At 34.2% G+C, this 18,173-nt stretch overlaps 1 protein-coding gene across 1 annotated transcript; it reads left to right on the forward strand.

Annotated features, from left to right (window-relative positions):
• Window positions 1–1,368: 1,368 nt before the first annotated feature.
• On the forward strand, window positions 1,369–15,976 carry LOC110739880 (replication factor C subunit 3). The gene is made up of 11 exons (XM_021920359.1): window positions 1,369–1,592; window positions 1,710–1,820; window positions 2,044–2,076; window positions 5,228–5,396; window positions 7,240–7,421; window positions 7,850–7,986; window positions 8,098–8,196; window positions 10,177–10,246; window positions 10,330–10,404; window positions 12,036–12,081; window positions 15,547–15,976. The coding sequence occupies exons 1-11, from the start codon at window positions 1,509–1,511 to the stop codon at window positions 15,603–15,605; spliced, it is 1,065 nt and encodes a 354-aa protein (XP_021776051.1). The 5' UTR covers window positions 1,369–1,508; the 3' UTR covers window positions 15,606–15,976.
• Window positions 15,977–18,173: the final 2,197 nt, after the last annotated feature.

Here is an 18,173-nt window from a genome sequence, read left to right on the forward strand (position 1 = left end):
GGAATCGGATCTTGGACAGATCAATCAAGGGTCGGTTCCCCTCCTTTGGTTTAGGATGCGGAGTAGGCACACGGTCCTTAATAGGTTTTTTCTTTTCTGAGGGAGCAAGTTTCTTGGCTGACTGACCCTTGTTGGAGCTAGCCGTCTTCTTGTTGATCAAGTCCTTGATTTCCCCTTTGAAACTTGTCATGAATTCCATGAGTTCGTCTCTGGTGACCAAGGTTGCACCTTCTGCAGCCTGAGGTTGTCCAGACGGCTGTCCGGTTGGCTCACTTGGACCAACTTGCTCTTTGTCCCGTTCCCTTGTTTCCATGGGACGGGTGTGCCTGGTTCTGAGTGAATAGTCATCAGCTACATAGATGTCGACATCAAAGTCTTCATCACTGTCTTGGTCTGAATAAACCTGAACTTCGGCCGTAGGTCGTTTCTCATTAGCAGGCTGTACAGACTCATGTGAAGCTATCTTAGAAGTACTCTCCCCACCTATGGCGCCAAATATTTCGGGGTTTTCTGTGTCCCTGGAGAGAGTTATAATTCCAACACTGGACTCCGGGAGTCTGCACCTACAAAACAACGGAGACTCCGGTTGGGTGGAGTTCCGCCTCCGACGATCAAGTTAATTAGAACGTGTTCGGAAGATAAAAAGTGCGGAATGTAAAGTGGGATCAGGTTTCTCTATGGTGAGAAATGATCATCCGACTATCATAGACGGTCTCAATATCCGAGTATTTACTCTCGCAATTCGTGTGAATTGAATGAATTCCCTCCCTTTTATAGGATCACGAAATGCGTGCCCATCCTAAGTTAAGAAACCTAGGACTGACGGGCTGACTAGGGATTTGGGCCTTGAAGACCGCCAAACCCTTTTCTGAACATCTGTCTGCCACGTGTCGAGCCCTGGTAGGTCCACTTTGGGCTCTCCTTAGGGTGACACGTGGCAGACTCTGATTGGTCCACGTGGTGGGGTAAAAAAATCCCCTAATCATTTTTCATTGCATATACTTCCTCCGTTCTTCTAATATAGCATCACTTGCCTTTTAAGGAAGTTTCACAAATATTGCATCACTTCCATTAGGACAAAAAATATCTACGTTCACACTGCAAATACCCAACATACCCTTATTTTTTCACACTTACTTTTTATTTTATCTTTACATTATATGGACAATTTTGTATTTTTACGTTTCTCTCTCTTACTTTTTTCCACTACAAAATTTTGCATTAAAAATCCCTATGATGAAATAAAAAAAGAACGGAGGAAGTAAATCACAAAACATAGTTAAAGAGAGGTATGTGAATAGTGAAGTCAAAACGTGTGAAATAAAAAAACGGAGGTAATATTAAAGTCAAAATGGTTAAGTAAAAAACAACGAATAAATACTCAACTGGTGCCCTGGTCTACTAGCATACTCGCTACTTTCTTATTTCCCGCCATTCACCTCTGCTCTCTTTCTCGCTCTCCTTTCCTTCTTCACGCCGTTCATCATCTTCTTGTTCATCGCTTCTCGATGTTGTGGGTGGACAAATACCGACCCAAAAACCTAGACAAGGTTTTAATTCACGAACAAACTGCCCAAAATCTCAAAAAATTGGTAATTTTTGCTTCTCTAATTCCAATTTCTTTATATTTGCTGTTTAATTTAGCCCATTAATTGCTATTAAGTCTCTTAAATTTGTTATTTTGACATTTTAATTTGCTAATTTTTCAGGTAACTGAGCAGGATTGTCCACATTTGCTGTTTTATGGACCTCCTGGCTCTGGCAAGAAAACCCTAATCATGGCCCTTCTTAGGGAGATGTTTGGACCTAGTGCTGAAAAGGTATTTTTTTGGTGCATCTAATTATAACAATTACATGGTAGTTAATTTATTTTTATCCGTGTTACTCGGACTCGGCTAGAATTGTCGAAGTACGTGTTAAGTATCTTTTGTGGATTTTATATTTGCATGATTATGCTTTTCAATGTTTTGGAGTTGCTAGCTTATTTTTGTAGTCTGTTGATTTTGGCGTTAATTTGAGGACTTTCTTGTGTTTGTTTTCCAGGTCAGGGTGGAGAACAAGGGATGGAAAGTTGATGTAAGTTTCTCTATGTTTCACTTTTTATTATAAAGGAAGTGATGTACCATGTATGTGTTGTTAGTTTTGTGATACTATAGCTTTAGTATGACAAGCACTATTGTTAATGTACATGTAGATAATTTTTAAAGAAAATTTTGGACTACTATTATTGAGTCGTATCATTAGAACCATTTTTTTTCCTGGTTTTGCTCGATGGTTGACATGTCGCTGATCTATATAGTCTATTGTCATAATTACGGAGTATATGGTTTAGCTCGACAGTTTGAATAGGATGGAAGGACTGTGTCATGAAAGGAGGGGGAAGAAGATTAGGGACCAAATTATTTTGCCCATACCAATTTTGTTTTTTCTTTTGATTGTAAGGGAATAACACATGGATATTTTAGTTTTTTAAATTTTCAGATTATTATTTGCGGGTAGTGTAGGAGGTATTGGCTGATTTGGCTTGTATAGCAGACTTTCATCTGAATTAATATTTCCATAATTGTGAGGTGTCATGTTCATGAAATCAAGGTTTTTTGTGTTAATCATGTTCATGATTAATCAAGGTTTCATCTCATCTTTCTGCAGAAAGTTATTTCTTAGCGTTGTTTGAATAATCATACTGTGAAAGCTGTTGTAGACTGTTTTGTCACTGCTTCATTTGTTCATTGTTGTTAAATCCATCAACATAGTACTACTCAGGAGCTTCAAGCATGTATTATAGTTATAGCCATTTTTTAAACCCTTGCTTTGCTTACACAATAACTAGAGTAGGTCTAATTAAGTATGTTTCATGTGTCTTGAATCATGGCAATTAGACCAATGTTATATTGGTTTGAAATGTTGGGCATACAGAAAGAACCATATTAGATAGATTGGAGTGGTTTAGATGCGCATAGTGAAATGAATTTGAGGGAACTCCTTTAGGAATATATAATTATGAATGAAGACATTTAGAGGAAAGTTGGGAGTTGCGCACATCAAGGATTCAATAAGGGAGAATTGATTTCCTTGGTTTGGGCTTGTAAGACGGAGATAAAAATGCACCAGAAAGGAAATTAGAAAGCAGGGTGCACAAGGATCTTGGAAGTAGTAAAGAAGTTAGAAAGTAGTGTTATATGCACCAGAAAGGAAATTAGAAAGTAGTGAATAAGTTAGATTGTAGTGTTATTTGCACCTAACATGGTGCATATATAGTAGTGTTATATGCACCAGAAGGGAAATTAGAAAGTAGTGTTATATGCTCCTATAAGCCAAATTTCTTCACTTGAATGGAGGAGTTAGGAATCATGTGAAGAAATTTGGCTTATAGGAGCATGTAAGACTTTATAAAATGGCATGCAGGGGAAGGAATCATGTAAGACAATTTGGTGCATTTAGCTGATCAAATCATTGGGACTAAAGCTTTGATATTATGTTTCATTGCTCATTCTAATAGTAAATATATTAGTACATGAATGAATTCAAATGTATATGTTATTGATTCAATGTATATGTTATTGATTTCAATGTATTGTAATTTGCATTTTAAATAAAACTGGATTTTAGCTCTTACCTTTTGAAGGAACGGATAGTTGTACTTCTCTTGGGTTTGTGTTCAGCTAACTTAACATTGCCTGGGAAAGCCTCATGGCTTGGTGATTGGCACTTTTTTATTTCATATAATAAGTAAATAGGAATGAGGCATCCTCCCCAGGCTTGGGAATTTGGGATCCTCTGCGCAGGATACCATCCCACCCTCGGCGAGGAATTTTGGTGTGCGAGATCTGTGGGGAGTGGGAGTAGACTGATTACATTATATTTTCTTTTCCTTACATCTTAAATTCATTGCCATTATTGGCCAATTCTGTACAATTAGATTTTTACTTCTATTTTTCTTTCGGACGTTAAGTTACTTGCCCATTTCCTTTTTGGAAGTCTTCCTTTCTAGTTTTGCTCTTTGAGTTGGGTCCCACACTCTACCACCCATTTTTTCTTTTTACCTTTTCACTTAAATTGGCACATAAATAGAGATGGGTAGATGGATGGGCTATCCATATGGATTTTATTTTATTGTGTTACGAAGGTTTTTTTTTTTTTTTTTTTTTTTTTTTTTTTTTTTTTTTGTTGTTGTTGTTGTTGTTGTTGTTGTTGTCAGTACATAATTTTGATAGATTATAAAATTATAAGACTTCATCAATGATTTAGGAGATTTTGACCTTTATAAACCAAATTGGGAAGTAGGACTTTGTTTGCTGGTCGAAGCATTGCTTTTAAAGTTTTAACTAACATATCTTTGAGGAGTAGCTAGGTCTCTAAATAAGCTTTCGCCTTGTACTAGTTATTTTGATAAATAAGTTGGTCTTGCAATGTACTGTCTGTTTTAATTTCATAAACTAGGAAACTTCTAAATTTGGCTTAATTACCATCCACAGGCTAGTTGATTCTCTCCAGTTTTGTTTTTAATAGAAGTATAGTTATAATATTTGTGCTCTGAGGTTTTGTTTATCTATATTCTAAAGCTGCCCATTGGGAGTTATCTTTTGAGAGGTGCTACCTGAACAATACCGTCTTTAAGTAATTAAGGTAAAGATGTTAAAGATAATTAAAAATTAACACCAACAGTTTACTGATCCACAGCCATTTTGATGATCAACACCAACAGTCTTTAAGTAATTAGGTCTTGCAATGTACTGTCTGTTTTAATTTCATAAACTAGGAAACTTCTAAATTTGGCTTAATTACCATCCATAGGCTAGTTGATTCTCTCCAGTTTTGTTTTTAATAGAAGTATAGTTATAATATTTGTGCTCTGAGGTTTTGTTTATCTATATTCTAAAGCTGCCCATTGGGAGTTATCTTTTGAGAGGTGCTACCTGAACAATACCGTCTTTAAGTAATTAAGGTAAAGATGTTAAAGATAATTAAAAATTAACACCAACAGTTTACTGATCCACAGCCATTTTGATGATCTAATCTATTTTTCTATCAGAAATATATAAGCCAGCTTTAAGTGGATGGTAGAAACATACCTATTATTGGCCTGTATGTATATCTTATATTTTTTTTTTTTTTTTCTCTCTTGCACTTTGGGCTAGATAATCAATAGCCAGAATTGAGATGATTGTTTTCATGAGATCATGACTATTTAGATTTCATCTTTAACTCTTCATTTTATATGGTGTAGGCTGGGACCAGAACGATTGAAATTGAACTTACTACTCTATCTAGCACTCATCATGTGGAGTTGAACCCAAGTGATGCTGGGTTTCAAGATAGATATATTGTTCAAGAGATTATTAAGGAGATGGCTAGGAATAGACCTATTGATACTAAAGGAAAGCGTGGATTTAAAGGTAAGAAGCTTTCTTACTGTTCTCTCTCTTGATTTCATGCCCACATGCATGTTTCCACCATTCACTTAAAGCTGCCTTATATATTTCTGATAGAAATAGAGGTATTTTGTGCTACTATGCCCTGCAAAGAGGACAATATTATAGTACGGAATGTTTCTATGTTTTTGAGTAAGTGACCACAAGCCCTTTTTTTTTTTTTTTTTTTTTTTTTTTTTTGTTGTAATATTCCTACTAGCCACTTTACCTATTTACTATTGAAGTTTCTTATATAAAGGATTCACTTATAAATTTTTTGGGCAATTGATTTCATAACTTTATTTTTAGTAACAAATATAAACTTTATTGTGTCTTACGCACTTTGTATTCTCTTATAATAATGGTAGAGTCCCTATTAAAATTCTTTTATACTCTTTACTCAAATGTATATTTTTTCCTTATAATTTGTGCACATAATTTATTTTTCCTTACATTAGTCAAGTTAGTAATTTACAAAGTTGTCGAAATACTAGCTTTCATTCTTTACACTACCTCCGTTAATTGTTATGTGCAAATTTGGAGTATTATTTGTGAGATAGAAAAAATTCCAAAGTTGCCCATAATAATTAACTAGGTAGTATAAGTATTTAATTATGTTAATTTATTTTCCTAAAAATTAAATTTTTAAAATTTTTCTGTAACCTATGTACTCCTGTTATAATTTCAGCAATTACATCTCTTCTGGCTTCATAGTTTCTTTTAAAAGTTCATTATTTATAAAGTAAGATTGGCTAAATATAATGTAAAATATTGGAAAGGAGTGAGATATTGATAGAGATGAATTACATGGGAGGGAGGAGGAGAGGATGACAAGGCTTTCTATTGTTGCCTAATTGCTCTTCATCCTTGGCAAAACTTTTTCTAGAACTTGAAAATTAGGATATAGCGGTCAAGTTCATTATCAGGAAAAACAGGAAAAATTGGAATTCTGTACTTTTTACTTGTTGATGATTTAAGATATTAATGATAGAAATAATGCATTGACAAACGAGAAATGAGGAGTGTTGCAAGTAAAAAAGAAATGGAGGAAGTATTCCTAAATTATCAAATTTACTGCGTGTCTCTCAAAATTGTCAAACCTTTCATATAGTTTGATGGTTGGCAGATGGATTTGGGAATATAGTAATCTAAGGTTAGAGGTTTTCCATCACCCTTTTTTAGGATTATGAGAAGAAGCTATAAAGCAAATTCTAACACAAGTCATTTGATGCAAAGTATGATGTGGTGTAATAGTTGTTACCATGTAGGGGTTGGCAATTGGTATTATAAAGAAATAGATACACTTATAAATATGTAGATAGATAGGTCTAATTGATGTGAAAGGTAGACTCATCAAAATGTAATAAAACATTGTGGCACATAGTTTTGCATGTGTGAATTCATTATAGATCAGGGATCACAAAAAGTGGTTCATTAAAATGTAATAGTTTTATCTCATTTTATCCTTTGCAAAATTTTGATTTCCTCTTTGGGAAATGGTTTTGAATATATTTAGGCTTTTAGTTGATCTATGGATAATTCCTAATACCATTACATACTATGCTCTTCATTTCTATCCTCTTCCTTAACACAGAAATTAGGAAATTTGTTCATTGCTCTTGTTTCATCTGTTAGCATTCTGATTGTCTTTGTAAGTTTGCACTCTAGTCTTGTTTGATATCATAATAGACTCGCAGAAGTAGTATGTCTTCATTGGTTATGAAAGCAAAACAAAGACGAATTAGCACCTTATTATGGATCCTCCTTGAAGTTTTTTGGATTTTGGACCGCTTCCTGTTTTTGTAACACCTATTTTCTTAAATTGTAGTGTTGGTACTTAATGAAGTTGATAAACTTTCAAAAGAAGCCCAGCACTCGTTACGAAGAACTATGGAAAAGTATAGTTCATCATGTCGGCTTATTCTGTGCTGCAATAGTTCTTCAAAAGTTACTGAAGCAGTTCGATCTCGTTGTCTCAATGTACGAATCAATGCTCCCAAGAATGAAGAGGTAGCATTTTGTTTTGCTTTATTTTATACTCCTTTTCCTTTTCCATCAGTGAACATGTCAAAAACTGAAAATAACTTTTGACCTGCAACAATAACCGTTTACTTCAAATATATGACCAGATACTACCTTGAATACTTACTTGTCTGTGTGTGTGTGTGCTAGGAGAGGAGGGGGGGGGGGGACTGCTCTTACTGTTTTGATATCTATCGTCATGTTGATGTCCCTTCATGATACGTCGATACTAATAAGAGAGATGAGTTCTTTGTCCTATTGTCATTTTACTCAGGTTTATTGCAAGTGATTTTTTACTGTATTACAGAGTACATAATATAATCAAAAGAAAATTTTCAAATGTTGATATGTGAAATATTGCTTGTGATTTTAACACCTCTGGTTTCTTGTAAGAATTTGGATATATATTTGTGCAGATTGTCAAGGTACTGGAGTTTATTGGGAAGAAAGAAAGCCTGGAACTCCCGCCTGGATTTGCTGCTCGGGTGGCTGCAAAATCCAATCGCAGTCTAAGAAGAGCAATACTACTGTTTGAGGCGTGCCGTGTCCAACAGTTAAGTACTGATATAATTGTGGTATAATGCTGCAAATTACATTGGTAAATAAATCAGTTCTATGTCATATAATTTTTTTCACCTATTAATTACCTTTAATATTTTCATAGGTATCCTTTTACAAATAGCCAGGTGATTCCCCCTATGGACTGGGAGGAATACGTCTCTGAGATAGCATCTGATATTATGAAGGAGCAGAGCCCTAAAAGGTTATTAACTGCAAATTCTTTCAAGACTTTTAGTATTGTTGAGATTACATATGAGCGCTGTCTTTGGCTCCTTAAAAATAATATTATGTGCCAAATTTTGTGACCTTCTTGAGTTGGGCTTCATAATATTGTGGTTACTTTGAAGGATAAGAGTTTGGTGTAAAATGCAATGTATACTGGATAATTGGCAGTAGCTGTAGCAATTTTGTAGGTATGGCTCGTGTCGGTGTTGCTCTCCTATAACACCCCATTTAAGCAAGAAAGAGCTACATGTGAAAAAGAAACTTGACTAGAGAAGCATCTCCTGCTGCTTTTCTCCAACTATATAATGCTCAAAACAGCCTAAGTAGATCAGTGCTAGATTTTCTTTCCTTAGTCTCCTTGATCTCATGCATGGTGCAGATGCTTCACTAAATCTTGTTTTCTCTCTTATTTCTTTTCATCTAATTTTGTCTGCACTTTCTTTTCTCTGATTGCATGATCCCACCCTAAATCACCTTTTGCTTCTTCATGACATCCTGTAATATTTTTGGCTGGTGTGCGACCTCCTTTCTAATCTTTTCTGTTGTTGCCATGATAAGGAGGTTTATTTTATTACGGGTAGTTTATGTATTTCTTGTGTTTGGAGAGGGTGTCTTGGTTTTGCATACTATATCTCTAATCTCTGTTTAGGTTGGAAAACTGAGACTTATTACTTAGTACGTAATATACTCTCTAGAGTGAGGTATGGCAAGTTGGTGTGCCATTTTGCATGCTAAATGAGGATGGTAGTCATTTTTGGATGTTGCACAAAGGCATGCATTTTAAAGGTATGAATTGGTTGCTTCTAGGGACCAGCACATACAGATGTACCTATTGAATCCATTCAATTGTTTCATATGCTAGTTTTTTCTCCTAAAGTATACCTGCACACTGTTTTCTCTTGAAACAGCAGGTTGCATCACCTTGAAAAAGAAGATGAAAGAAAGATATGGGATCTCTACGTATTTCACATTCTTGTCTTCATCTCTCTTCTGCACACGTTGAGACTTGTTTGGCTAATTTTTTACTAGGATCTCTTGAAGATATTAGAAAATTCTTTTTTTTTTTTATATATATATATATATATATATATATATTTTTTTTTTTTTATAAATGATTAAGTAATGTCTTAGGCTATAAAATATCCTCCCACTATCTTTAATTATTTTCCTTTATTTTTTGTTTTTTTTTTTTTATTTATTAAATTTTTTTTTTTATGTATTTTGTTATTTATAATTACTCTTCAATTCCCTGATTACAATGGATTATTTATGGCATGTGTACTATTGTTGGAAAGAAAATAAGAGGAGAAGAGTGGAGCTAATTTTTTTTTTTTTTTTTGTTTGAAAGCTTAAACCACAAGAGAAGATAAGTTATTGACCATAAGATAACTAACTGTGATATAACTACCCTTAGTTTTAACGGCTAAACTTAAACAACATTTAAGATAAAAGGTACATGTTCTGAAGTTATAAGGTAAGGTACTTAAAAATTTTATTCTTGCAAACTTTAAGGTACATGGCATATATCTATAAGGTACATGGCCAAAAGGTATAAGGTACATGGCATATATTTCTTGCAAACGCTGAAATAAAAGAATTAAAAAAATTGTTTTAAAAAAAAATTGATGTACTTTTTAGTTTTATTGCATGTACCTTATATGGTTCTCACCGTAAGAGTGATTCTCACCATAAGTATGTTTCTCACATGAACCTAAATCTATATATATATGTACATATCTGCAGCTCCTTTTCTTGGATTGGTAATATTTGAGTGTTTTGGTCCTCTTGGGAACCTGTGTGGAGTTTACTTTATTTCTCCTCAACTCAGTGAGACCTTTAAAATTTTGATGTATATTGTCTTGCTGCTTTGATAAATCCATTATGCATACTGCATTTTGTTTGTAATAACATATTATGTTGCATGAATTATGATTATATAAATTTCTCTTTTCCACAGTCTCTTCCAGGTTCGAGGGAAGTTCTATGAGCTACTAGTTAATTGTATACCCCCAGAAATTATACTAAAGGTAGGTGACTGAGAAGCCGTCACTGTTGTCATCCTTCCACTCCTTCACCACGACTTATATTTTTCCCTTTTAATAAATTTCAGAGGCTTCTTTCTGAGTTATTGAAGAAACTAGATGCAGAATTGAAGCATGAAGTTTGCCATTGGGCTGCCTATTATGTAAGTCGTTTAAGGGTTCCTATGCTGATTGTCTTTTCCTTTAATTGTGTGCTATAGCTATTTTTCTGTTGTTTCAATTAATTTTGGAAAGATGTCTGGAGAAAGTAGCATTTTTTTTTTTTTTTTTTTTTGGTTCGTTTCCCTCAACTGTATACTTTGACCACTTTACATGGCACTCCTACTATGGCATTCTATACTAGCAATGTTTAGAATCTTCACTTGCAGAGGCATTCCCATGATAGTGAAATAAGGTAGCTCACCTTCTCCTCCTCCTATTCCTCCTCCTCCTCATCCTTTTTCTTGATTGAAATTTAGATTGTAACACAAGTTGTGGATTGCTAGATGTCTAATTGATCAATGAGGGTAAAGTAGGTTCTATCTATATGCCAGATGTAGGATTGGTAGTGATCAAAATCAGGTGCGCTCAGTGGAAATTATGTCTACTGTGAACAGTGTACAGTCTCACAAAGGTCATATTATCTCTAGGGGATCAGCTTTGACCGTGTGTCTCTTGGCAGGAATGAGGCTGATAGTTGCTCACAAAATCTTTGTAGAACCTGGATCTGAGTTGAGGTCAAGACCTGCATCCTTAGGTTACTCCAGGAAATTTAATTCAATGGAGGATTAGAATTTATAAAGCCTATAAAAATCAGGGGAATAACTTTGAGAAGGGTTTTCTAGATTGGTGCTGTTTAGGGTTTTCATTGTTTGGTGTCTAACGTGAGTCTGTGAGGAGACTGAGAGCATCTTGTCCTCTTGCTATATTACTTCAGTCATTCCTGATGATAATTTATCTTATCTGAAGTAAAACAAGCATAGATGAATTGGCCATACATGCTGTAAAAATCCAAAAGCCATACATAATCAGCATGAAACAAATTTTTTTACTGAGGAAGCACATCTATGGTTCCTAATGAATATTTTATTCACGCAACCTAATGTTACATTTGTGTCGGGCATATTGTTGACTTTCTTTCCAATTCTTATGCTTATGTGGAACTCTCGTTTGATAATCTTGCACATTGTTGGGGTGGCATTTGGATTGTGTATTTGGAATGTATGTGCTGTATCTTTATAAAGCTGATGGAACCTGAATCATATGTGAACTGAAATTTCGTTTCCGAAGTAGATAAACTTTTTGATGGGAAATTGTGCTGTATCAGATTACGTTGTAGCATTGGCTGGTATCTCATTGATTAATTAAATGTGTACAGTGATTTGATCTCTCAAAAGCCAAGAAGTTGGCATTTTATCTCTAATGGCTGCAATTTTTTTTCTTTCTATGATTTATCCTGTTTCTGTATTCCTCTCCACTTGTAGTCCAAATACCTTGAAATGTTATCAGAGCTATTGTATGTAACGATGTAAGTTTCCCTACTTGCAAAGATTGGTGTTGAACTCTGAGTACTTGGAATGCTTTGAGCGTCAAAGTCTTTTTATGGTTTAAAGAATGCTCTAACCCTGTTTACTTTCAGCCATAAGAAGCCCTTAAGTTATGTTATCCAATAAACAAAAACCTAAAAAGAACAATGACAGCCATTGATATTCCATGTGTGGCAATATTTCTTTGTGAGATGAGAGTCCATCTTCCATATGTAATATTTCTGAGGAAGCCTTTTCATTTTCTACAGGAACATCGGATGCGTCTTGGGCAGAAAGCCATATTCCATCTCGAAGGTATGATGTGGAAATAGCACTATCATTTTTAATCCTATTTCCTACTTATAATTTTTGATATCTCTCTGACTTTATTGCCAGCTGCTTGCTCTAGATTTCTGCTTTCATGACAATTTTTTCTTGTTGATCACTTTGTATTTGAAATGAGCTAACTATGTTGCGACTAAGTAATAGTTTAAGATACTACCTCCGTTTTTGTAGTTGACACGTTTTGACTTTAGCACTATTCACACTCTCTTTTGACCGTGTTTTGTGCTATATACGTTATGAAAAATATAGTTATATGAGATCTGGTTCGTCACAATATATATTTTCAAAATAATCAACTTTTCATAATTTTTGCTTATCAGTAATTAAAGATATTAATGGTTGAATATGTGCATTGACAAACGTGACTAAAGAAACGTGTCAACTAAAAAGAAACGGTGGAAGTAGTGTTCTATTTACCTGAATCTCATGTATTTTATTTTAATCTGAACTTATTAGTCCTTCCCTTGATCTTATCTTTTTTTTTTTTTTTTTTTTTTTTTTTTTTTTGGTTATATTATTAGATCTTGTATGAACTTATTAGCTCTTATCTATTTGATCTAAATGTATTAGCCCTTATCGAATCTTATTTGAACTTATTAGACCTAAAATGAATGAAAATAAGGTAAGAACATAGCCTAACTCTTTAAGTCTTTGTTATGCATGTATTTAACAGTTTTACAGTAAGGATAAATTTTGAATTCTTTTATTTCACAATAGTAAGAATAGTCTGAACACTTAGCATTTTCATCTGTTTGTTTTTTTTGATATGGTCCTACCAATTATCTATTATCTCTTACATTTCTTGTAGAACAACTACTTTTTCGCACCAACTCTTCATTAACGTACCCGTATGAATACCCCACTAGCTCCCATTACATCTGCTTTTCTATAGAGACATCTGATAAAATTATTATAACAATAGATAACCCTACTACAACTTAAATCCCAAATTACAGGAAGTGATGGAGTAATATATGTTCGAACTGATTTGGGATGGTGGGAATAACTTTTAGGGGATGCTTGGTTGTATGTCTGGTACTTAGAGAAAGTAGAGGCATGTAATTTAAACATATAAGATCTAAAGGGTCTGCATAAAAATTTGTATTTGTTACATTTAATTAGTAAATTAACCGAACTATTAGTTTTTAACGTGTACAAATTACAAATCATCTAATAGTCTACCATTTTACTAGAAAATGGAGGGAATCTAAGACCATTTTCTGTTGACAGTTAACTGTTTAAAATAATTTATTATATTTTAGTCTACCACAGTTGCATCCCTTCTCCCTCCTTTCCTCCCTCCCTCCCTCCTTATGCCCACTTCTCTGCCATAGCCTGGAGAAAGACAGAGGTTTTGGCTTTACCAATTTTTCTCTCTTCGCCCTCTGTTGTTTGGTTGGAAGTCAATTTCCTTGGAAATAGAATTTCCTAGGAAGTATTAAAATGAAGTTGTGTTTGGTTGGAGGGAAATAAGGTAAGCATGGGAAATAGCAATTCCAAGGGAAATACAAATTCCCACAAACCATATGGGAATTTACTTACCAACTCCCCCCTTGGTGAGTTGAATTTCCTAGGAAATGCAATTTCCTATTGTGTCAACCAAACACTTTAGCTTAATTCCTAGGAAAATGATAATGGAAAAAATTTCCCATGAAATATTAATTCCCATGGGAAGTTACTTCCCACGTGAACCAAACAAGGTTAGTTAGAGAAAATTAAACTGAATTGATGTTGGATTCCATCATTTCAATGTTAGAGTTTTTCTTTTTTTTTTACTATTTTCCTCTCTTTTCTTTGGGATATTTATATGTTGGGTTGAAGTTTCCAGTCTGTGTTTGTTTTAGTTGATGATATTTAAAGCTGCAAATTTGGGATTTAATGAGGGATATCATGACAAATTGGGGATTGTTATGAATTACCCTGTCTATAGTTTTCAACAAATTTTTTAGCGAGGAAAGTAACCTGGATTGTAATGTTGCTATCAGTTTGTAATTGGAACTTGGATTGTAATGTTTAATAAGTAGTCAGCACTTTGATCTTGTTTAAAGAAATAAATAAGGTTATGATAGTGGTTTACCGCTTCGGAACAGTACGGTTGGCTGTCAATGAACACCCCTTAGTGGATCTTGGCTGGATGTTAGTGCACTCCCTTCCTGTTTCTGATTACACATTTCATTTTCAAGTGCTCTGCTGCCCCCTCCTCCGTAATTACCAATATTTATACCGGCAGTCAACCTCCTTGATGGACATATGAATATATGATCCTCTGCCTTGCTTCGAGACTGAACCATCGTCACCCTCCATGGAAGCTTCAGCCCCCTATGAATCTCATTATCGTCATGCTTCTATTACATCCTTTACTCACCAAATTCCCCAAATAGACATCCGCACAGGTGCACAGCAGGCATAGGATTTTACTCAATGGTCAACTTAATTGCCAAGGTTCTGTAGATCTGGTGCCTCAGGCAAATCGATGATCTGTACGCTTTAAAAAGGACCGAGGAAAGTGGATATTGTTAGGACTAAGGAAATAATTGGAGGGTGATATAGTAATGGTTGTTGTGATCTGAGATGGAGTAGTTGACTTGGAGGAGAGGAGGTGAAAGGGTGACTGAGATGTTGAGGACCTGGAAGACAATGCTCCATATGGATACAGAAGACTGAGTTGAAGGAGAGGTGTAGGGAAGGGAATTACTGAGACTGAATGGGGTATGTAGATAGATTTAAACAAAGGCTGTTCTGTCATGTGATTTCCACTTTGTTAAGAATTTTTCCTTGTCCTTATGTGAATACCTGTTCCACAAATGTATCTTAAACTGACATTCTGACATCTGTTGCATGCTGTTGTATTACATGAACTATTGAATCCTCATGATAGAAAAATTAGACTCATGCTATAAGATAGATAATACAAATGCTTAGAATCTCAAATTTCTAATAGAGTTATAAAATGGTGAAAAGTTTGAGAAAGACAGTACTTCGTATTAAAATGAAGTGGAGATTTTCTGAATTGTTTTTGCACATTGCAACGGGCCTGAAGTGTGATGCTTAAATCTAAAGATGTCTTTTCTGCAGTACTGCGACTGTCATTTGTGACTGCAAGGTTTGCATTTTTGGCATTTTTTTCTTCTTACGATTGTCCCAAACTGAACCAATTTCATGATACAAGGTATCATGTCTGGGTGTGAATGATTGCATACCTGAAAATGTCAATTTTATACTCATTCCTGACACCAGATGTGAACCAAACAAGGCCTTGCTATAAACTTTCATGGAAGTCTTGTATGTTATAAGAACTTATATGACAAAGCTTGAAATCTTCTCAATAAATAAGATTTATTACAGTGAATCTGAAAGTGAAAGTTATGTTGCATACACAACTTTATATTTTGTAATTGCAGTCTCTAACTGATATCAATCTTGAAAAATGCACAGCGTTTGTAGCCAAGTTTATGAGCATTTACAAGGGTTTCCTTATTGCAACTTTTGGCTGAAGCTTGAGCTGGTTTTCTCTGGTTTATCTTGGGTGCCCCTCCCTCTGGACTGAAATAGCCCTCTCTTAGCTGCCAACTTGCGAATTACCTTTCATGATCACTGTGACCTTTTCTTTTCTTTCTTTCGTTCAGTTTACTGGGCACCTTTGTGGAAAAAGGCAATAGAACTAGTGTGCTTCCAAATGCAACAACCTGCAACTGCTGAAGTTTTTCGGCATTGCAGCTTGTGTTTTAGGCCTTTTCGTGGTTAAAGAGGGTGAATTTTCAGTTGTATATTTGTAGCATGTATTGAAAATTGCTCCGTAGATGGATGAAATGAAACATGGAATATTGGAAGCCTTTTGCAAATTCTCATATATTTGCTGAACACATGGAAAGCCTGCCAATCTAATATTATATCACTAATAAATAAAGTCCATAGACACTTGAAATTTCAGTTTTTCGCCAAGTATTGAGCCATGTAGGCGATAAATAGGATGCTAAATAAGAGAATTTTGGATAGATTTTTGAAGATAAAAATGTTGTATAGAGTTTTATTATCGATACACTATTAATATTTCATATATACATAATTAATCATAATTTTTAATAAAAATCTAATAACTCGGTTTTATTTTCATCATTAAATTCGATTTAAAAATTCTTTAAAATAAGATCCATTTATAATATATTTAAAATAATAGAGTTAGTAAAATTAAGTTTTGATCGGTAGTAAAAATAATTTAAGTATGATAATGCATGTTTAAATATCTTGCATTTATCAAAAGTGATTATATGACTGTATTTAACCTTCAAGCCAAAAGGTTTATCCTAAAATTCAATAAACAACCTCGGCATTGCCCGGGGCACAAAACTAGTACATATATAAAGGGAAATTTTTTTCCAAGATTTTAGACACATAGGATTTTGATTTTTAAAAAAAATTTAGAGTACCGTGGAGGATCACTATTTTTAAAGGGTTATGTGTAGGATTATGCCACGTAGATTTATTATTTTAAGTGCCACATAGGATTAGAATTAAAATTTTAAATTAATTATAAAAATAAAACATTATCTTTTCATATTGGAAATTTTATCTAAATATGAGAAAACAAACAATTTATTTAAACTTAAAAAATGAATTGAAATTCACGTTTAATTAATATAAAAAAAATGGATTAGATAAAAAAATAATGAAATATGGGAAGTGATTATAATTAAATATTTTATAAAAAAAAAATCCTAATAAAAAAAATATGAAATCATGTTCAATTAAAAAAAATAGGAAAAATTGTCAAAAATAAAATGACTTTTCACGGGTGTTCTAAAAATAAAACAACCTTTTAATTATTTTAAAATAAAACGACCTTTTATATGAATAAAATAGAACAAAAAACCAGTATCCTGTTTAATAGGTTACAACAACCACGTGTTGTATTGTGATTGGTTAAGATTTTTTATTTAATTTTAACATTTTTATTTTTAAAAAACTGATTTTAATTTTTAATAATAACAAAATAATAAAATTTCTCCTTCCCTTTCAGTACTGCCACCCACTCCCCTCCCCATTCCCGTTCTGCTACCCCTTCCCCTTTCCCGTTCTGCCACCCCTCCCCCTCACTACCGCCTTTCATGTCCTGTGCTGTCCACCCTTCACCCTCCGGCGCCGCTCCCCTAACCCCAATCCGCCCTAGAAAACTACCAAAAAACCCACCCAAAACCCCACCCCCAAACCAATTGGTAACCCCTAAATTCCACCTGCCCACCCCGAAATCCTACCCAACCAACCCGGTAACCTAGCCCACTTCACCGGAAATCCACCCTACCTTACCCCAAAACCAAAATCCCACTGATTTAGCTCACCCATCTAATTTAACTCACCTTTCAATGGGCTTCAATGGAGATAGAGGAAAGGGAAGGGGAAGGGGTGTGGGGATGGATTTGGCTTGCGGGAAGAGGGGTTGAGATGGGTTTAACCGGCGGGGAAAAGATGTGTTGGTGGTGGCCGGTTGGGCAGCGCTTGCGGGGAGGAGAGTGGTTTTATGGATAAAAAAAAAAAAAAATTAGAATCAGTTTTAAAAAAAAAATAAAAATAAATAATGCACAAAATAAATAAAAAAAACTACCAATTACAATGAGACACGTGTCCTAATAAACTTGTCAAACCGGTCACCAACAGGTCACGTTCTATTTTGAGCGGGAGCATGTCAAATGTCGTTTCATATTGAAATAATCAAAAGGTTGTTTTAATCGACCCGAAATACATAAAATAAGAAAAAATCTTTGAAACTTAAAATATATACTTTCTCTTTTTCCAGCAAAAAAAATAAATGTTCATCATTTATCATTTATTTGGCCAAAAGATTAAGTACGATAACAAACTTTATCATATTTAATAATAAAATTTATCACCACTTAAATTCAGTATTTTTTCAATCCTATATAAACTCATCTAATTTCCCACACAAATAAACGTAATACTTTTCCCACACAAATAAACGTAAAGCTTTTGCAGGCAAAGAAGTATATTTTAGAATTTGAACACCATGAAATTCTTGAATGTGATGAACGGTGATCATAATAAAGAAG

The sequence above is a fragment of the Chenopodium quinoa genome, unplaced genomic scaffold (assembly GCF_001683475.1).
Source record: "Chenopodium quinoa cultivar QQ74 unplaced genomic scaffold, ASM168347v1, whole genome shotgun sequence".
Taxonomy (NCBI): Eukaryota; Viridiplantae; Streptophyta; class Magnoliopsida; order Caryophyllales; family Amaranthaceae; genus Chenopodium; species Chenopodium quinoa.